Raw genomic sequence first — 22,399 nt, forward strand, 5'->3', positions numbered from 1 at the left:
TCGGATGCCCACCCTCCCTGCCCTGTTTACTCTTAGATCCCAGGGGCCCCAGCAGTCTCGGACCCTGTGGTGGTCGGCAGCCCACCCTCCCTGCCCTGTTTACTCTTAGATCCCAGGAGCCCCAGCAGTCTCGGACCGGGAGGTGGTCGGCTGCCCACCCTCCCTGCCCTGTTTACTCTTAGATCCGAGGGGCCCCAGCAGTCTCGGACCCCGTGGTGGTCGGCAGCCCACCCTCCCTGCCCTGTTTACTCTTAGATCCCAGGGGCCCCAGCAGTCTCGGACCCTGTGGTGGTCGGATGCCCACCCTCCCTGCTCTGTTTAGTCTTAGATCCCAGGGGCCCCAGCAGTCTCGGACCGGGTGGTGGTCGGCTGCCCACCCTCCCTGCTCTGTTTACTCTTAGATCCCAGGGGCCCCAGCAGTCTCGGACCCTGTGGTGGTCGGCTGCCCACCCTCCCTGCCCTGTTTACTCTTAGATCCCAGGGGCCCCAGCAGTCTCGGACCCTGTGGTGGTCGGCTGCCCACCCTCCCTGCCCTGTTTACTCTTAGATCCCAGGGTCCCCAGCAGTCTCGGACCCTGTGGTGGTCGGCAGCCCACCCTCCCTGCCCTGTTTACTCTTAGATCCCAGGGGCCCCAGCAGTCTCGGACCCTGTGGTGGTCGGATGCCCACCCTCCCTGCTCTGTTTACTCTTAGATCCGAGGGGCCCCAGCAGTCTCGGACCCTGTGGTGGTCGGCAGCCCACCCTCCCTGCCCTGTTTACTCTTAGATCCCAGGGGCCCCAGCAGTCTCGGACCCTGTGGTGGTCGGATGCCCACCCTCCCTGCTCTGTTTAGTCTTAGATCTCAGGGGCCCCAGCAGTCTCGGACCCCGTGGTGGTCGGCAGCCCACCCTCCCTGCCCTGTTTACTCTTAGATCCCAGGGGCCCCAGCAGTCTCGGACCCTGTGGTGGTCGGCAGCCCACCCTCCCTGCCCTGTTTACTCTTAGATCCCAGGGGCCCCAGCAGTCTCGGACCGGGTGGTGGTCGGCTGCCCACCCTCCCTGCCCTGTTTACTCTTAGATCCGAGGGGCCCCAGCAGTCTCGGACCCCGTGGTGGTCGGCAGCCCACCCTCCCTGCCCTGTTTACTCTTAGATCCCAGGGGCCCCAGCAGTCTCGGACCCTGTGGTGGTCGGATGCCCACCCTCCCTGCTCTGTTTAGTCTTAGATCCCAGGGGCCCCAGCAGTCTCGGACCGGGTGGTGGTCGGCTGCCCACCCTCCCTGCTCTGTTTACTCTTAGATCCCAGGGGCCCCAGCAGTCTCGGACCCTGTGGTGGTCGGCTGCCCACCCTCCCTGCCCTGTTTACTCTTAGATCCCAGGGGCCCCAGCAGTCTCGGACCCTGTGGTGGTCGGCTGCCCACCCTCCCTGCCCTGTTTACTCTTAGATCCCAGGGGCCCCAGCAGTCTCGGACCGGGTGGTGGTCGGCTGCCCACCCTCCCTGCCCTGTTTACTCTTAGATCCCAGGGGCCCCAGCAGTCTCGGACCCTGTGGTGGTCGGCTGCCCACCCTCCCTGCCCTGTTTACTCTTAGATCCCAGGGTCCCCAGCAGTCTCGGACCCTGTGGTGGTCGGCAGCCCACCCTCCCTGCCCTGTTTACTCTTAGATCCCAGGGGCCCCAGCAGTCTCGGACCCTGTGGTGGTCGGATGCCCACCCTCCCTGCTCTGTTTACTCTTAGATCCGAGGGGCCCCAGCAGTCTCGGACCCTGTGGTGGTCGGCAGCCCACCCTCCCTGCCCTGTTTACTCTTAGATCCCAGGGGCCCCAGCAGTCTCGGACCCTGTGGTGGTCGGCAGCCCACCCTCCCTGCTCTGTTTAGTCTTAGATCCCAGGGGCCCCAGCAGTCTCGGACCGGGTGGTGGTCGGCTGCCCACCCTCCCTGCTCTGTTTACTCTTAGATCCCAGGGGCCCCAGCAGTCTCGGACCCTGTGGTGGTCGGCTGCCCACCCTCCCTGCCCTGTTTACTCTTAGATCCCAGGGGCCCCAGCAGTCTCGGACCCTGTGGTGGTCGGCTGCCCACCCTCCCTGCCCTGTTTACTCTTAGATCCCAGGGGCCCCAGCAGTCTCGGACCGGGTGGTGGTCGGCTGCCCACCCTCCCTGCCCTGTTTACTCTTAGATCCCAGGGGCCCCAGCAGTCTCGGACCCTGTGGTGGTCGGATGCCCACCCTCCCTGCCCTGTTTACTCTTAGATCCCAGGGGCCCCAGCAGTCTCGGACCCTGTGGTGGTCGGCTGCCCACCCTCCCTCCCCTGTTTACTCTTAGATCCCAGGGGCCCCAGCAGTCTCGGACCCTGTGGTGGTCGGATGCCCACCCTCCCTGCTCTGTTTACTCTTAGATCCCAGGGGCCCCAGCAGTCTCGGACCCTGTGGTGGTCGGATGCCCACCCTCCCTGCCCTGTTTACTCTTAGATCCCAGGGTCCCCCAGCAGTCTCGGACCCTGTGGTGGTCGGCAGCCCACCCTCCCTGCTCTGTTTACTCTTAGATCCCAGGGGCCCCAGCAGTCTCGGACCCTGTGGTGGTCGGATGCCCACCCTCCCTGCTCTGTTTACTCTTAGATCCCAGGGGCCCCAGCAGTCTCGGACCCTGTGGTGGTCGGCAGCCCACCCTCCCTGCCCTGTTTACTCTTAGATCCCAGGGTCCCCCAGCAGTCTCGGACCCTGTGGTGGTCGGCTGCCCACCCTCCCTGCTCTGTTTACTCTTAGATCCGAGGGGCCCCAGCAGTCTCGGACCCTGTGGTGGTCGGATGCCCACCCTCCCTGCCCTGTTTACTCTTAGATCCCAGGGGCCCCAGCAGTCTCGGACCCTGTGGTGGTCGGCAGCCCACCCTCCCTGCCCTGTTTACTCTTAGATCCCAGGGGCCCCAGCAGTCTCGGACCCTGTGGTGGTCGGATGCCCACCCTCCCTGCCCTGTTTACTCTTAGATCCCAGGGTCCCCCAGCAGTCTCGGACCCTGTGGTGGTCGGCAGCCCACCCTCCCTGCTCTGTTTACTCTTAGATCCCAGGGGCCCCAGCAGTCTCGGACCGGGTGGTGGTCGGCTGCCCACCCTCCCTGCCCTGTTTACTCTTAGATCCCAGGGGCCCCAGCAGTCTCGGACCCTGTGGTGGTCGGCAGCCCACCCTCCCTGCCCTGTTTACTCTTAGATCCGAGGGGCCCCAGCAGTCTCGGACCCTGTGGTGGTCGGCTGCCCACCCTCCCTGCCCTGTTTACTCTTAGATCCCAGGGGCCCCCAGCAGTCTCGGACCCTGTGGTGGTCGGATGCCCACCCTCCCTGCTCTGTTTACTCTTAGATCCGAGGGGCCCCAGCAGTCTCGGACCCTGTGGTGGTCGGCTGCCCACCCTCCCTGCCCTGTTTACTCTTAGATCCCAGGGGCCCCAGCAGTCTCGGACCCTGTGGTGGTCGGCTGCCCACCCTCCCTGCCCTGTTTACTCTTAGATCCCAGGGGCCCCAGCAGTCTCGGACCGGGTGGTGGTCGGCTGCCCACCCTCCCTGCCCGGTGATCCAAGGTGCCGCTTTTACTCACCTTCGATGTTCCTCTTTTCGTTCGACTCCAAAGTGTCTCCTACCAGGTCGTGGGGTTTTCAAGGGTCCAGAGCTAAATTTCATTTTAAGAAACACAGGGAGGGCTCAGCGGGACCACAGGGTGATTGTGGCCATAAAGGTTCATTAGAAGCCCCGCTCGGTAACCTGGAGGTTGGGCGGGAAAGGAATTGGAAACATGGAACATGTTTATGCAGCAGCTGGGCGGTGCCAGCCAGAAAATCATGGAGGGTAACCTCGAGGGGACACCCCGCCCGGTACCCCCACTACATGCTCTTGTTAGGGAGCACTGGAGGGTGCGCCCCCCGGAAAGAGACACCAGGGGGTCTGTGTTGAAAAGGCCCGGGTGACGAGAAGCCTCTTCTCAGCCTCTGACAGTCCTCGGGTTGGCACAAGGGCAGCAAAGCGCCTGTCGAGCGGTTCTAGGCGCTAGTCGCCGACGGATGAGGCTGGTGAGTTACATCTTCACCGGCGGCCACGGATGACGCCGGCCGGACTCTGCATTTCGGGCCTCTGTGCCGCTGATGGGGTACAGGAGCGGCCCGGGGGTGGGGTGCATGCTCGAGGGCTCCCCGTATGAGGAAGGGGCTGCGTTACATCACAGGAGTGCGCAGCTCGGCCGCAGCGGGCAGATAATTCCCGCCTCGTTAATAAGACAAGATGCACCTAATTGTAGGACAGTAATATTTCTGGCTTTAAAAAGTTGTCACGAAACTTGGGCGGTAACTATTATTGTTCCACTATTCAGGATTGTGATTGAAAATAACCCGGAAGCTATCGTCAAATGGCCCTTTTGATGCGGTGGGCAAAGTGTTTTTGAAATGTCTTTTGACTCAGCTAAGCGTGTGGGCGCAGGAAAACAAAATGACTCCAATAAAGCAAACTGGGTTGTGGAAAAAGCATGGAACCATTGATAACTTAGCAACCTTCGGTGATGAATGAACAAGATGTCTCCGTGAGAAGAGGGGAGGCCTCTGTGGGCCACACAGATGTCTCCACTGCGGTTGATAAAGTGGATTGTGCTTTTCTGTGGGTAAAGCTTTCTAGATTGGGCATCCCAGGTTCTCTGTTAGATGTAATGATCTCCCCCACTCTCCCCCCTGGCGCAGGGCGCTTTTAGGGGGTGATAGGGGCCGTCCCCAAGAAACCCCTACTCCAAGTGGGTTAAAATAAGGGTGCAAGCGAGCCCCATTGCTCTCGTCTTTATATACTTCAGATCTACCCCATCACCTAATTCAGAGGTAGGTTATTGCCCCTGTAATGGGCGAGAGACGATTAGTTCGCCTTCTTCATACGGATGACATAATAATCCTTCATTTCACCCCGAAAGGGTTAAATAGTTGCCTGCAGGCCTTGGAACAGTTCGCAGGGGCGCACGGATATTTCTAAAAGCAAGAGAATGTGCTTTCATGGGAAGAAGAAACGAAATAGAGCAGTTTCTTTCTCAGGGCTCCTGGGAGCGCAGAAGTTCGATACAGTGAAATCATTCACCTCTCTGGGGAAGAAACTGAGTAGGACCCTCAGTGCTAAGGCTCATATACAACAGAATATGAGCAAGGCCCAGTGTCCGGTAAGGGCTCGGGCGCTCTCTCTCGGGCACCTGGCAGGAGACGCTTGAAGCATCTTCTAGAGGGTTTTGTGCACAAACCCATCCTCTCTGCTCTATGGATCGGCGCAGATTGTACTTACCAGGGGGGGGATCCTGGACAGGATGGAAGGACGAGTTATTAGAAATGTATCTAAGGTTTGGAGTGGATTTGAGAAGGGGGGTTGTGTGAGGGTTGGCATCGGTGGTACCCTGGGTTGCCAGTCTAGTGAGGAGCGGTGATGACACCCTAAGGTCTCTTATAAACAAATACATTCTGGCAGGTAATAAGGAAAGTTCACAATCTGTAGAGGTTTTTCTTATGCTGTAGATATGTCACAATTAGATTACGACCTTCTCTTTGCTCTTTCACAGCTGCAATTAGAAGCCACCTTAAAGCAGGCCGCCTCGCCCTTAAGCATTACAGCTAGACAGAGAGGCCTGCTTAACAAAGGGGCTCGCAGCCCATAGCTGATCCTGTGGCAGTAAAGTGCAGCCGTACATCACCTGGAATATGCCGCGTGTGGGGGGACGTCTCTAGATTCTGCTGCAGCAGGGGTTGCGTCCACGTAGCGCTTCGTGGGCCGGATAGGAGGACACCTCGGCTGTGTGTAATCTCCAAGACTTGACACGAGCCCTTCTTCGTTGCCGGCTTCGCCATCGTCAATGGCCGAGACCCATAAGTCCTCAATTATCAGGGGTAATACAGTCACTTTAGGCCCCTCCAAATGAAATGTTCTCTTATAGAATTTTTAACTTTTTAAAGTATTTTTTTAAATATATATTAACTATATAGTATTTATAGCACAGTTACCTGCACTTTGCCTCGGTCCTCATTGTTTTTAGTGGGGCATGATGAACATGTCATTTCTAGGCCTTTGGAAGTATGTGTTTTAGTCTGTCCTTCATGTGGACCTCGTTTGGACGTCCATAAATGAAATAAACTTGAAACTCGATGGATGGAATTCATCTGATCCTTTGGTAACTGAATTTGCTGCATTAAATTCCAACGTTTTTAGCTCTGTAACTTTAGAAGGTAGCTCCCTCATACAGATCAGTCGTGGCTCTGGTCCGTCTGCCCACTTTACGGTACTAATCTCCATGGCCCAACTAGTCCTGCGTGACTCCCCCACTCTTTACCAAGAGTGGGTGCACCCTGTCCCTGTCTGAGACTTCCCATCGCACCTGATCTCAAGTGTCTGCCTTGATGGGGCCCCAGCCCCAGTATTACTTGGCCTCATCCATCAGGATCATACAGGCCTCCACCCTCCATGGCTGTGACTGGGCCCCACCCTCAGTGGCGTAACAAAGGCCCCCGCAGCCCCCACTGTGCGGGGTGCCCCCGACCTCCAGGAGGCCTCCTCGGCACAGTACGCTGCGAGGGGGGGGGCGGCAGGCCTACACCCTCCTTGATCACGACTGGGCCCCACCCTCAGTAGAGCAGATGGTGAGAGATGTTAGTGCAGTGCTTGCAGTGACCCAGTGCACACAGCGGGGGAGGGGGGGGGGGCGAGCTGCAGGAGGCCCCCCTCAGCACAGTACACTGTGCAGGGGCGCAGGCCCGTGACTGGGTCCAGGGGAGGGCAACCCCTCCTGGTACTTTGCAGGGGCCCCTTCAAGTTTCGGCTGGTGGCTCATATTCCACTGGTGACGAGCACTTTCATTTAAAGGCGCTCAGTGTCGCATTCAGAGCCCGCCCTTTAGAGCCGGTACCCAATCACCCCTATAAACAGCCTCATTTCCTGACACACACGAGCTCCTTGCTGCCCCCAAGCTGCAGAGTTTACGACTGACTAGATGCAAGATCACTTTAGTGGTAGAAATCAGCTGTACACAATTATTGTTATGATACAACGTGTACCCTCCTTCCCTTAATAACATACCCAACGGGGTTTGAGAATGCTCAAAGTTGCACCCATGTGTACAAAATGTTATACACGCCGTAGAGAGCACCTAAGAAGGAGATATTTACTTCTAGCTCAACGGTGTAAAATGAGGAGGACGCTGACTCCCTCTGAATTCTGCTTAACAAATGGCCTTTTCGAAGGACAGAATCTTGTAAAACATGCCAGAGGAACCCTCCTATACCGCCCTCCAGGACCAAGAGCCCCCTTCAGCGACACCATCTCCGACCTCGTAAGCACCCACGCCCTCGCATCTCCAGACTACATTCTCCTGGGAGACCTAAACTTCCATCTGGAAAACAACGACGACGCCAACACCGCTTCACTGACCACCAACCTCCTCAACTTCGGTCTCCACCAACTGGTCAACACTCCCACCCACTTCGCCGGACACACGCTTGACCCCCTCTTCACCTCAAGCAATCACATCTCCTTCAGCCACACCTCCGAACTCCACTGGACCGACCATCACTGCGTCCATTTTTCCTTCAAGAGAAACACCGAACACCACCGCATCCCTCTACCACCTCACCGCCGCTGGGGAAAAGTCACCGAAGACCAGCTAACCAGCTCTCTCGCCAAAAACCCACCACCCGACTCCACCGACCCGAGCGCCGCCGCCATCAACCTCCATCAATGGATCCTCGACTGCGCCGACACCTTAGCTCCACTCAAGAAACCCACCACCAACCAAGGTAAGAAAAAACCAGCCTGGTTCACAGAAGAACTGACCACCTCCAAAGGCACCTGCCAGAAGCTCAAGAAGAAATGGATCCTCAAGCGCACACCCGACAACCTCGCCACCCTCAAAGACGCCAACCGCGATCACCACCAACGGATCCGACTCGCCAAGCGCGCTCACTTCACTGAACGCCTCAACAACAACGCCCACGATTGCAAAGAACTCTTCCGCATCGTGAAGGAACTCTCCAACCCAAGCTCCAACATCAACGACGTCCCACCCTCCCAGAAACTCTGCGACGACCTCTCCACCTTCTTCCACCAGAAAATCGCAGCCATCCATGACAGCTTCAACACCGCACCTCCGCCAGTCCCCACCCCTGACGACTCCGCCCACGCCTGCCGCCTCACCGCCTGGACCCAAGTGGACGACGCCGAAACCCTAACAACCATGAATTCCATCCACTCAGGCTCTCCCACGGACCCATGCCCACATCACGTTTTCAACAAAGCCGACACCACCATCGCCCCCAAACTCCGCAAGATCATCAACCTCTCCTTCAACACCGCCACCTTCCCGGACAGCTGGAAGCACGCAGAAATCCAACCCCTCCTCAAGAAACCCAAGGCTGACCCCAACGATCTCAAAAACTTCCGACCGATCTCTCTCCTCCCCTTTCCAGCAAAAGTTATCGAGAAGATCGTCAACGCACAGCTCGCCCACTTCCTAGAAGACAACTCCATCCTAGACCCCTCTCAATCTGGATTCAGACGAAACCACAGCACCGAGACCGCACTCCTCGCCGCCACTGATGACATCAGACAGCAAATGGACAACGGCGAAACCTCAGCCCTCATCCTCCTCGACCTATCAGCCGCTTTCGACACAGTCTGCCACCGCACCCTACTGGCCCATCTCCACGAAGCCGGCATCCAAGACTAAGCCCTCAACTGGATCTCATCCTTCCTCTCCGACAGAACCCAGAGAGTCCGGCTCTCCCCCTTCCGCTCCAAAGCCACCAACCTCATCTGCGGCGTCCCCCAAGGCTCCTCTCTCAGCCCAACGTTGTTCAACGTCTACATGGCCCCCTTGCAAAAGTGGCCCGTCAACACAAACTCAGCATCATCTCCTACGCCGACGACACCCAGCTCGTCCTCTCCCTGACCAAAGACCCTCTCACCGCCAAAACCAACCTCCACGAGGGACTAAAATCCATCGCCAAGTGGATGAACAACAGCCGCCTGAAGCTCCACTCCGACAAGACGGAAGTCCTCATCCTCTGACGCACCCCCTCGGCCTGGAACGACTCCTGGTGGCCCACTGCCCTCGGACCACCACCCACCCCAGCCAACCACGCAAGAAACCTCGGGTTCATCCTCAACTCCGCTCTCACCATGTCCAAACAGGTCAACGCCGTCTCCTCTTCTTGTTTCAGCACCCTCCGAATGCTCCGCAGAATCTTCAAGTGGATCCCAACAGGAACCAGAAAGACGGTAACTCAAGCCCTCGTCAGTAGCAGACTTGACTACGGCAACGTACTCTACACAGGCATCCCAACAAAAGACATCAACCGACTCCAGCGCATCCAGAACGCATCCGCCTGCCTGATACTCGACATACCCCGCCGATGCCACATCTCCCCGCACCTGAAGGACCTCCACTGGCTCCCCGTGGAAAAAAGGATCACCTTCAAACTCCTCATCCACGCTCACAAGGCTCTACACGACACCGGACCCACCTACCTCAACACCAGACTCAACTTCTACGTCCCCACACGTCAACTCCGCTCTGCCGACCTCGCCCTCGCCAACGTCCCCCGAATCCAGCGCAAGACCTCTGGCGGCAGATCCTTCTCCTTCCTCGCCGCCAAGACCTGGAACTCTCTCCCCACCTCTCTACGCCAGACCCAGGACCTCCTCACCTTCAGGAGACTCCTCAAGACTTGGCTCTACGAACGCTAGCAGCGCCCTTCCCCCCCCCCCCCCACCCCCCCAGCGCCTCGAAACCCTGACGGGTACATAGTGCGCTTTATAAATGATATGATTGATTGATTGATTGATTTGTTACAAAGTGTAGTCTCATGGCTTTAGTAACCATTTTGTTGTGATTTATTCAGTTTTTGGGTCTCTCCTACAAGCGGCTTCAGTTGTCTGGCGAGAGCTGATGTCGCCCCACAATGCATCACATACATGCAGACAAACACAAGCCTTGCCCAACATGAGCTGCATTACATGATGGCTGCTGTGCATATGTGCGCGTGACTGGCAGCCATCTTAGTTTTACTGGGGGCTCCATCAGGCCCTTGTTGTCTCTGAGGACCATTAGGGGTCTCTAGTGAAGCCCTTGGTCCACCCCAGACTGCCTTCTGCTATTGCCCCCCACCCCCAAATCACCGCTCCTCTTGGGGGGCGGGGGCAGCATTGAGATCTCCACTAAGGCACGTCATGGTCAAAGGCTGGCTTCTTACTTCTAAGGGCTGACGGGGTTAGAGTGGGGGACAATTATCCTGCCCTCCACCCCATTCCCAGTGCATCAGTTGCAGTGTGAGACAAATGATTCTTGCAATCTCCCAGGCGCGCTTAGCATCCTTCGGGCCCCGTCTCCTCTGATTCTTGGAAGGGATGAAGGGATGCATGGGAACTTAAGGAACACGTCTGAATGTGTCGGGCCTGATCCGATGGTGGCTCTGCCATGACCACCAGCCTCCTGGTGGACTGCCGACAGCCTCCTTCCACCAGAAAGGCCACCGACCCCGGCTGATTCCGTGTCACCTGCTTCCTCCGTGGGCACAGCCGAGTGAAATGTGTGCGGCTTCCTTCTGAACCCCGAATAGTTTCTGTATGAAGTCTTTGACCTTAGAGTATGTTGGTACCCAAACATGTGTGCCTGCACCTTGTGTCCTCTCTCCTGGAAGGAGACACCTTTTCCATCGCACAGCGATGCTTTTCTCTACGTTTCGTCGTCTTTGCTTCTACCCTCGAGCTTCCATACATGGAGTATTTCATTATTAGGCGGTGGAGTGAACTCTGACACTACTTCACCCTTCCCCAGTTGTGTGCTGTGAGTGGTATAGCGCCTTGTGGGTGACCTGCATGCTGGACATAGGGGTGGACAAGCCATGGATGTGAGAGCTGAGCTCAGAATCTGGATTAACCTTTAGACCCAAAGCATAAATTGAGTACTTGAATGATCTTCAAAGTAACAGCCCTTTAAGTCTTTAATAGAATTATATTTCATTTTTCAGTGTACTTTGGCAAATAAATTCTGCGTTGAGTGCCATTTAATAAAATTATGATTTCTAACCAATCCATCCACTTGAAGTGATGTAAAAAAATCCCTAATAACCATGCCGTTAATGAGCCAAGAGATGCTGGGCTCTGCTAAGACCTGGTCTGTAATGTTACATATGGAGCACCATGTATGTTAAAGCATGTGAAGTTTTTATATGTAGCGCACTCTGTCCCAAGACACTCCCAGCAGGTCCCAAGTTGGAATTTAACATTATGACTCGTTGTGAGAAACAGAATCTGACAACAAATGGGCCACGGAGCATCTCCTTGCGCTGAAGGAATGTGCTCTCACCCACACGTGGTACCTCCATGTTAGAGTTTGATGTATAAACTACCCACAGAACGGGATGTAGGAAAGTACCATCTTGCCTGGCATGTTACCCCCATTTTTCACTGTATATATGTTGTTTTAGTTGTATGTGTCACTGGGACCCTGTTCTCCAGGGCCCCAGTGCTCATAAGTGTGCCTGAATGTGTTACCTGTGTAGTGACTAACTGTCTCACTGAGGCTCTGCTAATCAGAACCTCAGTGGTTATGCTCTCTCATTTCTTTCCAAATTGTCACTAACAGGCTAGTGACCAATTTACCAATTTATATTGGCTTACTGGAACACCCTTATAATTCCCCAGTATATGGTACTGAGGTACCCAGGGTATTGGGGTTCCAGGAGATCCCTATGGGCTGCAGCATTTCTTTTGCCACCCATAGGGAACTCTGACAATTCTTACACAGGCCTGCCACTGCAGCCTGAGTGAAATAACGTCCACGTTATTTCACAGCCATTTTACACTGCACTTAAGTAACTTATAAGTCACCTATATGTCTAACCTTTACCTGGTAAAGGTTAGGTGCAAAGTTACTTAGTGTGAGGGCACCCTGGCACTAGCCAAGGTGCCCCCACATTGTTCAGGGCCAATTCCCTGAACTTTGTGAGTGCGGGGACACCATTACACGCGTGCACTACATATAGGTCACTACCTATATGTAGCTTCACAATGGTAACTCCGAATATGGCCATGTAACATGTCTATGATCATGGAATTACCCCCTCTATGCCATCCTGGCATTATTGGGACAATTCCATGATCCCAGTGGTCTGTAGCACAGACCCTGGTACTGCCTTTCCTGGGGTTTCACTGCAGCTGCTGCTGCTGCCAACCCCTCAGACAGGTTTCTGCCCCCCTGGGGTCAAGCCAGGCTTGTCCCAGGATGGCAGAACAAAGGACTTCCTCTGAGAGAGGGTGTTACGCCCTCTCCCTTTGGAAAATGGTGTGAAGGCAGGGGAGTAGTAGCCTCCCCCAGCCTCTGGAAATGCTTTCTTGGGCACAGATGTGCCCAATTCTGCATAAGCCAGTATACACCGGTTCAGGGACCCCTTAGCCCCTGCTCTGGCGCGAAACTGGACAAAGGAAAGGGGAGTGACCACTCCCCTGACCTGCACCTCCCCTGGGAGGTGTCCAGAGCTCCTCCAGTGTGCTCCAGACCTCTACCATCTTGGAAACAGAGGTGCTGCCAGCACACTGGACTGCTCTGAGTGGCCAGTGCCACCAGGTGACGTCAGAGACTCCTTCTGATAGGCTCCTTCAGGTGTTAGTAGCCTATCCTCTCTCCTAGGTAGCCAAACCCTCTTTTCTGGCTATTTAGGGTCTCTGTCTCTGGGGAAACTTTAGATAACGAATGCAAGAGCTCATCAGAGTTCCTCTGCATCTCTCTCTTCACCTTCTGCCAAGGAATCGACTGCTGACCGCGCTGGAAGCCTGCAAAACTGCAACATAGTAGCAAAGACGACTACTGCAACTCTGTAACGCTGATCCTGCCGCCTTCTCGACTGTTTTCCTGCTTGTGCATGCTGTGGGGGTAGTCTGCCTCCTCTCTGCACCAGAAGCTCCGAAGAAATCTCCAGTGGGTCGACGGAATCTTCCCCCTGCAACCGCAGGCACCAAAAAGCTGCATTACCGGTCCCTTGGGTCTCCTCTCAGCACGACGAGCGAGGTCCCTCGAATCCAGCAACTCTGTCCAAGTGACTCCCACAGTCCAGTGACTCTTCAGTCCAAGTTTGGTGGAGGTAAGTCCTTGCCTCACCTCGCTAGACTGCATTGCTGGGAACCGCAACTTTTGCAGCTACTCCGGCCCCTGTGCACTTGCGGCGGAAATCCTTCGTGCACAGCCAAGCCTGGGTCCACAGCACTCTAACCTGCATTGCACGACTTTCTAAGTTGGTCTCCGGCGACGTGGGACTCCTTTGTGCAACTTCGGCGAGCACTGTTTCACGCATCCTCGTAGTGCCTGTTTCTGGCACTTCTCCGGGTGCTACCTGCTGCTGAGAGGGCTCCTTGTCTTGCTCAACGTCCCCTCTCTTTCCTGGTCCAATTTGCGACCTCCTGGTCCCTCCTGGGCCGCAGCAGCTTCCAAAAACGCTAACCGCACGATTTGCAGCTAGCAAGGCTTGTTGGCGTTCTTTCGGCGGGAAAACACTTCTGCACGACTCTCCGCGGCGAGAGGGATCCGTCCACCAAAGGGGAAGTCTCTAGCCCTTTTCGTTCCTGCAGAAACCGCAGCTTCTTCTGTCCAGTAGAAGCTTCTTTGCACCCGCAGCTGGCATTTCCTGGGCATCTGCCCATCTCCGACTTGCTTGTGACTTTTAGACTTTGTCCCCTTGTTCCACAGGTACCCTAGATTGGAAATCCACAGTTGTTGCATTGTTGGTTGGTGTCTTTCCTGCATTATTCCTCTAACACGACTTCTTTGTCCTTTGGGGAACTTTAGTGCACTTTGCACTCACTTTTCAGGGTCTTGGGGAGGGTTATTTTTCTAACTCTCACTATTTTCTAATAGTCCCAGCGACCCTCTACAAGGTCACATAGGTTTGGGGTCCATTCGTGGTTCGCATTCCACTTCTGGAGTATATGGTTTGTGTTGCCCCTATCCCTATGTTTCCCCATTGCATCCTATTGTAACTATACATTGTTTGCACTATTTTCTATGACTATACTGCATATTTTTGGTATTGTGTACATATAACTTGTGTATAATTGCTATCCTCATACTGAGGGTACTCACTGAGATACTTTGGCATATTGTCATAAAAATAAAGTACCTTTATTTTTAGCATATCTGTGTATTGTGATTTCTTATGATATTGTGCAAGTGACACTTGTGGTACTGTAGTAGCTTCACACGTCTCCTAGTTCAGCCTAAACTGCTCTGCTAAGCTACCATTATCTATCAGTCTAAGCTGCTAGACACCCTATACACTAATAAGGGATAACTGGGCCTGGTGCAAGGTGCAAGTACCCCTTGGTACTCACTACAAGCCAGTCCAGCCTCCTACACGGGATTAACCTTAAGCCATGGATATACTCACCATTTCAGTTCAAATTATTCAGTGCGTGTCAAAACACGAAGCCTGCAGTTTTTGTTTGGGTGAATATTTCCCTATGCCCATCTCAAAGCAACAAAAACAGATTATTTACATCGAGTGTTTACTTCTTTCAGACATATTCTGTTCTCACGAGCCTTTATTCTGCTGAACGTTTGCAGTTTTGAATGACCATTTGAGATGAACAATCAGCCTTTCTTAGTGTCCACCTCATACCACTGGTGGGTCCTGTAGGCGCTGATGGTGGCGGCTTCTCTCCCTGTCCAGGACCAGTTACCGAGGACTCATCCTTGGTCTGTTGTCGATGACTCGCTCTGTCCTGCTAAATCTTAGTGGTGGCCCATCCTCTGCTCACTGGTCTTGGTGATGATTTCTCTTGACCTCCAGTATCTATATCAGCGATGCCCCTCCCGGCTCTGCTAGAGTCTCAGCAGTAGCCCCGGGCACGGGTTGCATCAGTGGCCTTGGTTGGTAGATTGACGGAGCATCTCTTACACTGGGGGTCGTTGAGCTTTTCAGGAGGACTCTTCGGAAGCCTCTGGTTTATCCCAGCTCAAGAGACGTAGAATATTTCCATTAACTGAAGGCAGCAGGATTGGCATCTGCCTGTCAAGTCACTGGAACCCCGGTTTACCAATGTAGGAGGCTGGACTGGCTTGTAGTGAGTACCAAGGGGTACCTGCACCTTGCACCAGGCCCAGTTATCCCTTATTAGTGTATAGGGTGTCTAGCAGCTTAGGCTGATAGATAATGGTAGCTTAGCAGAGCAGCTTAGGCTGAACTAGGAGACGAGTGAAGCTCCTACAGTACCACTAGTGTCACTTGCACAATATCATAAGAAAACACAATACACAGATATACTAAATATAAAGGTACTTTATTTTTATGACAATATGCCAAAGTATCTCAGTGAGTACCCTCAGTATGAAGATAGCAAATATACACAAGATATATATACACAATAGCAAAAATATGCAGTATAGTCTTAGAAAACAGTGCAAACAATGTATAGTTACAATAGGATGCAATGGGGACACAAAGGGATAGGGGCAACACAAACCATATACTCCAAAAGTGGAATGCGAACCACGAATGGACCCCAAACCTATGTGACCTTGTAGAGGGTCGCTGGGACTATTAGAAAATAGTAAGGGTTAGAAAAATAGCCCACCCCAAGACCCTGAAAAGTGAGTGCAAAGTGCACTAAAGTTCCCCAAAGGACATAGAAGTCGTGATAGGGGAATTCTGCAGGAAAGACACAAACCAGCAATGCAACAACGATGGATTTCCAGTCGAGGGTACCTGTGGAACTAGGGGACCAAGTCCAAAAGTCATAAGCAGGTCGGAGATGGGCAGATGCCCAGGAAATGCCAGCTGTGGGTTCAAAGAAGCTGCTACTGGACAGTAGAAGCTGAAGGTTCTGCAGGAACGACAAGGGCTAGAGACTTCCCCTTTGGAGGATGGATCCCCATGCCGTGGAGAGTCGTGCAGAAGTGTTTTCCTGAAGAAAGACCGCCAACAAGCCTTGCTAGCTGCAAATCGTGCGGTAAGGGTTTTTGGATGCTGCTGTGGCCCAGGAGGGACCAGGATTTCGCCAATTGCGTCTGGGGACAGAGGGGGCGTCGAGCAAGACAAGGAGCCCTCTCAGCAGCAGGCAGCACCCGCAGAAGTGCCAGAAACAGGCACTACGAGGATGCGTGAAACGGTGCTCACCCGAAGTCGCACAAAGGAGTCCCACGTCGCCGGAGGACAACTTAGGAGGTCGTGCAATGCAGGTTAGAGTGCCGTGGACCCAGGCTGGACTGTGCATAAAGAATTTCCGCCGGAAGTGCACGGAGGCCAGAGTAGCTGCAAAAGTCGTGGTTCCCAGCAATGCAGTCTGGCGTGGGGAAGCAACGACTTACCTCAACCAAACTTGGACTGAAGAGTCACTGGACTGTGGGGGTCACTTGGACAGAGTTGCTGGATTCAAGGGACCTCGCTCGTCGTGCTGAGAGGAGACCCAATTACCGGTGATGCAGTTCTTTTGTGCCTGCGGTTGCAGGGGGACGATTCCGTCGACCCACGGGAGATTTCTTCAAAGCTTCTAGTGCAGAGAGGAGGCAGACTACCCCCACAGCATGCACCACCAGAAAACAGTCGAGAAGGCGGCAGGATCAGCGTTACAGAGTTGCAGTAGTCGTCTTTGCTACTTTGTTGCAGTTTTGCAGGCTTCCAGACCGGTCAGCAGTCGATCCCTTGGCAGAAGGTGAAGAGAGAGATGCAGAGGAACTCGGATGAGCTCTTGCATTCGTTATCTAAGGAATCCCCAGGTACAGAGACCCTAAATAGCCAGAAAAGAGGGTTTGGCTACCTAGGAGAGAGGATAGGCTAGCAACACCTGAAGGAGCCTATCAGAAGGAGTCTCTGACGTCACCTGATGGCACTGGCCACTCAGAGCAGTCCAGTGTGCCAGCAGCACCTCTGTTTCCAAGATGGCAGAGGTCTGGAGCACACTGGAGGAGCTCTGGGCACCTCCCAGGGGAGGTACAGGTCAGGGGAGTGGTCACTCCCCTTTCCTTTGTCCAGTTTCGCGCCAGAGCAGGGCTGAGGGGGTCCCTGAACCGGTGTAGACTGGCTTATGCAGAAATGGGCACCATGTGTGCCCATGAAAGCATTTCCAGAGGCTGGGGGAGGATACTCCTCCCCTGCCTTCACACCATTTTCCAAAGGGAGAGGGTGTAACACCCTCTCTCAGAGGAAGTCCTTTGTTCAGCCATCCTGGGCCAGGCCTGGCTGGACCCCAGGAGAGCAGAAGCCTGTCTGAGGGGTTGGCAGCAGCAGCAGCTGCAGTGAAACCCCGGGAAAGGCAGTTTGGCAGTACCAGGGTCTGTGCTACAGACCACTGGGATCATGGGATTGTGCGAACTATGCCAGGATGGTATAGAGGGGGCAATTCCATGATCATAGACATGTTACATGGCCATATTCGGAGTTACCATTGTGAAGCTACATATAGGTAGTGACCTATATGTAGTGCACACGTGTAATGGTGTCCCCGCAGTCACAAAGTCCGGGGAATTGGCCCTGAACAACGTGGGGGCACCTTGGCTAGTGCCAGGGTGCCCACACACTAAGTAACTTAGCACCCAACCTTTACCAGGTAAAGGTTAGACATATAGGTGACTTATAAGTTACTTAAGTGCAGTGTTAAAATGGCTGTGTAATAACGTGGACGTTATTTCACTCAGGCTGCAGTGGCAGGCCTGTGTAAGAATTGTCAGAGCTCCCTATGGGTGGCAAAAGAAATGCTGCACCCCATAGGGATCTCCTGGAACCCCAATACCCTGGGTACCTCAGTACCATATACTAGGGAATTATAAGGGTGTTCCAGTAAGCCAATGTAAATTGGTAAAATTGGTCACTAGCCTGTTAGTGACAATTTGAAAGAAATGAGAGAGCATAACCACTGAGGTTCTGGATAGCAGAGCCTCAGTGAGACAGTTAGGCATAACACAGGTAACACAGTCAGGTACACTTATGAGCACTGGGGCCCTGGCTGGCAGGGTCCCAGTGACACATACAACTAAAACAACATTTATACAGTGAAAAATGGGGGTAACATGCCAGGCAAGATGGCACTTTCCTACATCCATCACATCAGGTCCAGCGCAACGTCTGTCTGAGCCAGTTTATCTCCCTTCAACGAGCGCCCTTTGAATATCTGGTTTCCTGCTTTGCATTTTGGCTGACCCTGTGCAGTTAGCAGAAATCTCTCCTCCTCTGCACAGGTCTGTGCTGCAGCCCCATCTTACACCCATTACTTCCTGTCACCTGCACAGATGCTGAGCAGGATTGGGTTTTCAGTTTAATACACAGAGATCTGAGGCACTGCGCACAGACATCACCCTGGCGACCCACGTTACCTCCTGATGCGATGCAGGTGAGGCCTGAGGAACGCCAGCCCGGTGACTTGTTTCGTGCTGTTCTGAAACAGCTTTTGGTCACCCTTGAATGGTAGATTGAACCTAAAATGGACAAGGGGGCATCACATTGTATCTGCACACTGCAGTGTCTGTCTTCGAATGCATTTTTAAAAAAAGAAAGCGCCGCTCCTGGAGGCCCCTTTGATGCGAGTACGCAGTGTGATAGCAGCAGCCAGGGTAGAGTACTTTTGCTTTATAAAAGAGGGCGGCTGCTGTGGCGTGTGAATACCTTATGACGCCACCCGCCTGCGGCCATTTTGGGATGGTGTTTTATCAAGGAACTATAATTGAAGATGGCCGTGGTGACATCAGGTGCCTCATAACATAACAACATACGTGCACGCTCCAGCCACTATTTTGAGATTTGTCATTTTTTTTCTATGCAAAAGCAAACCAGCATTGGCAAACCCAATAGATCGCGTTGCTGCTCTTATTGCCACTTGCATTAGCTGTGACAATTCTACTGAGTACTCGCAGTTTTTTTTTGTTTGTTTGCATGTTCTAAGTTGTATTTACAAATATGGAGCGAGGCCAACTTTAAGTTACATTTTCGCTCCAGGCGAGATCTTGTCTGTCAACGTAAACAAAGGGGAAGAGAAGGTCTGTGGGGCGGGAACGGGTTCATTACTGACCTGCAGAAGCTTTTGTCCACTTGCACATTTCCAGGATGTATCCAGAGTGCAGTGTTGCCAACTCTGAAATATGATCTGGTAGATTAAAAATACATCTCCATTAACACAGGTTCCAAGTACCGCATTGCAGCCCTCCTGGTACTGTTCGCTATAGGCACCAGTATGTTTGTTTTTTAAATCTACTCACAGTTTTCTGTAGGTTGACAGCAGCTCCAGGAGAATCCAGGCCCATCCTGGAGCTGGAGTTATCTATGAGGCGTGCGACTCTCCTTGCGTCGAGGAGTTTCCTGAAGTTGGGTCCTTACTCGCCCAGCTTGAGGCGCGTCTTAAGACAGGCACAGGGTGTGCACAGAGTCTCCTGTAAAGGATGCACACGTTGCAGGTGACGTGCAATCTGATGAGTAGGACGGACTCTGAGTGAAGTCCCCCAGAGGGCTTCAGTGCAGGCTGTCAGTTCTGCCTCTCCTCTGGTGCCCCGGCTAGGTCTAGATGAACCTCAGATGTTACAGAAGATGCTCGCAATCCCAGCCATACAAGGAGCCAGCAGAAGAGCACGGGAAGCGCCTGGGCTCCACGTAGAGAGGTTGCTCTGGTTCACTCATCCCTCTTCATCGCTGCCTCTAGGCTCTTTCATGGCTTTGCTCTGCTGCTCTCTCTCTGTTATCTATCACTCTCCATTTCTGTCTTCTTTACTCCCCTGATATACCTTTCTTCTATGGATCCTTTTACCCCGATTCTTTCCCTTTAACGCCTCGTCCGTACGTCAGGTCACCTGGACGTAACCTTCGCTGTGTTCTCTTGAAGGGTGTTGGCCGGTTCCATGCACGCGACAAGGTGGTGGCCGCTCTGAGACAACAAGGACTCTACCGAGGCACAAGAGATCACTCCATGCTGCTTCCCGTCTGCAGGTAATAGTGCAGAGCTCGCTCTGGCCCAGCGCCTGGGGCTTGCACAGGTGACCGCTGCAGGAGCTGCTCTGTGAAATAATGAAATAACTGTGGGGGGGGGGTGAAATGGACCCTGGGTGATGGTGAAAGGGCCTGCAGGGGGTTACTAGGATCGAAGTCATGGGGTCCACCCCAATATAACTCAGCCCAAAAGTTCCTCTTTCTAAACAAAACAGAATGAAACAATGGCTTTGTAGCATCTGAAGCCTGGAGGCTCCCAGCTGCCCAGAACTGTGCTGAGCCTTTAAGGCCCCCAGCTGAGCTTGGTGTCCCCCAAGGTGCACCCCAAGGCAAGTGTAAGCCACATCATCACCTCAGTATCATAAGGGGATGAAGCTGAAAGAGAAAACATCCCAGACCTGGCTCAGAAGCTGCCTCTGGGGCAATCTGAGAGAAGTCGCCCAGGGAGCTCTCCGCCTCCGTGGCGACACTCTGTCCCTGTCTCCTACAAGAATGGAAAAGACAAACACAAATCTCAGAACTCATCAATATCCCCATCCCCTGATACTATTCATGTTTGCCTTTTCTAAAGAGCATCTATCACCATAAGGTGTCTCAGAACACCAGGCCCATTCCTTGTGCGCCTCCTGTCCTTGTGTTCCACACCTCACCCCACATCTCCTTTGTGCCCCTGCAGCCGCTCCGGTGATGTCGTGGAGTATCTTTTCAAGAGCCAGTGGTTTGTCCGATGTGCAGAGATGGCCAAATCTGCCTCACAGGTGAGACATTCATCGTGAACATATGTGCAGCGCGTGTGACTCCTCGTAAACATATCTGCTAAGCCAACTCCACACACCAGTGTTTATTGCACCATTCACTCTCAGCATCCCAGACACCAGCTCTGACTTACAGGGAAGGGGAACACACACCTATGGGGGTTCCCAGGAGTTATTGGGTTCCTGGGGGTTCTCCCAGGGTTACCCTGACGGTTCTGGCTTGCAGTTCTTGAACTTTTGTGCCCTGATTTCTGGAGGGTCCTTGTGTCTCCAGGGCTCCGGGGTGGCTGTGTTCTCTTCTCTTGCTTGGGAGGTTTCTCCCCATGAGCGCTTCTTGTTTCTTCCCTGCAGGCTGTGGACTCCGGCCGCCTGCAGATCATCCCCAGTGTGCATGGCAAGGTCTGGAAGAAGTGGCTGTCGGACATCAGGTAAGGCTGATGCGCTCCACACGCATGGATTGGTGTCCTTCATTTCAGTGTTTGTTGTCAGGTGCTGAGGCTGCCAGGTGGTTACTTCAGTTTGTGTCCTGTAGGCCTCATCCAGCCACCGACCACTCATGCAGCGCAGGGGGAAATGAACTTATCTCTGGTCACTCGACAAGGCTTGTCCAGTGTCACTGAGAGACTCCGCTCGAGAGCTGGGGCACGATCCAGAGAGCTTCCAAGGCCAATGTTCAGTAAATAAGCAACTAAAGCCAAGAAATCCAGAACACATAAAGGTGACTTCATCACTGTGTGGTTTATAGGCAGCGATCGTGGGCTAAAAGCAAGAAGTAGCAAGAAGTGTCAGAGTGAAGAGAGGTAGGGGACGGATGCCGCAGGGTGAAGCACATTGTAGTATTGTAAGAGCTCTCAAAGGAGGGGACCGAAGGGTAGGAAAGGGGAGGAAACCTGAGGTATGAGAGAAGATCCTGTGAGAAACATGCAGAGGGTCCCAGCCTTCCCTCGCCCCCTTCTAAAACTAAGACTTGGGTTTCAAAGCATTGAAATGTTCACTTGTGAGTGTTATATGACTTCCTAGGACTCTCCAAATCCCAAAGGCAGCACTGCTGTGGCATGCTGTGGCATACTGTGGCATATTGTTGCTAGCGAGGGCGTCTTGGTGCTAGAGTAGGATTGCCCCCGTCTACAGGACAAGTCTCGTGTACATGTCTGGCACATGCCCTGTACTTTGTCTTTACAAGCGCCCTGCAATCGTCATGTCCCAATGTGTCAAGCCGAGACTTTCCTGTGCTTCGTGCAGGTCCTTGAGGAGGGCAGAGTCATTTTATCACTCCCGTAATGTCTGTGTTTCTGTTTCTTGGCTGCAGCGATTGGTGCGTCTCCCGGCAGCTTTGGTGGGGTCATCAGGTTCCTGCCTACATGGTTTCAGATTTGCAATCCAGTAACTCACCACAGGTACAACTACAGGAGCGCAGGGTGTAACTGTTGCGGGTTGTGGGTAAAAGCAAATGTTGCACGAGTGTTGGATGCAGGCAGTCCACGTGCTTGCAGGGTGTGGGATACTGCCGGGGTGTGGGTTGCTAGTCGTGTGTATAGTGTTGCAGGAGCTCAGGCAGCGTGTGGAGTGCCGCAGGGTTGCAACTTGCTACTCGTGTATAGTGTTGCAGGTGCGCAGGCAGCGTGTGGAATACTGCAGGGGTGCGGGTTGCTACTCCTGTATAGTGTTGCAGGTACGCAGGCAGCGTGTGGAATACTGCAGGGGTGCGAGTTGCTACTCGTG

At 53.7% G+C, this 22,399-nt stretch overlaps 1 protein-coding gene across 3 annotated transcripts in view; it reads left to right on the top strand.

Annotated features, from left to right (window-relative positions):
• Nucleotides 1–22,399, top strand: part of VARS2 (valyl-tRNA synthetase 2, mitochondrial) — a 140,570-nt gene that overhangs the window by 57,804 nt on the left and 60,367 nt on the right. For all 3 annotated transcript variants that reach the window (XM_069241939.1, XM_069241942.1, XM_069241941.1), the window contains 4 exons: nt 19,819–19,922; nt 20,599–20,680; nt 21,029–21,105; nt 21,987–22,074. In XM_069241939.1, the coding sequence (XP_069098040.1) occupies nt 19,819–19,922; nt 20,599–20,680; nt 21,029–21,105; nt 21,987–22,074 (351 nt within the window). The remainder of the gene's footprint in view (nt 1–19,818; nt 19,923–20,598; nt 20,681–21,028; nt 21,106–21,986; nt 22,075–22,399) is intronic.

The sequence above is a fragment of the Pleurodeles waltl genome, chromosome 6 (assembly GCF_031143425.1).
Source record: "Pleurodeles waltl isolate 20211129_DDA chromosome 6, aPleWal1.hap1.20221129, whole genome shotgun sequence".
NCBI lineage: Eukaryota > Metazoa > Chordata > Amphibia > Caudata > Salamandridae > Pleurodeles > Pleurodeles waltl.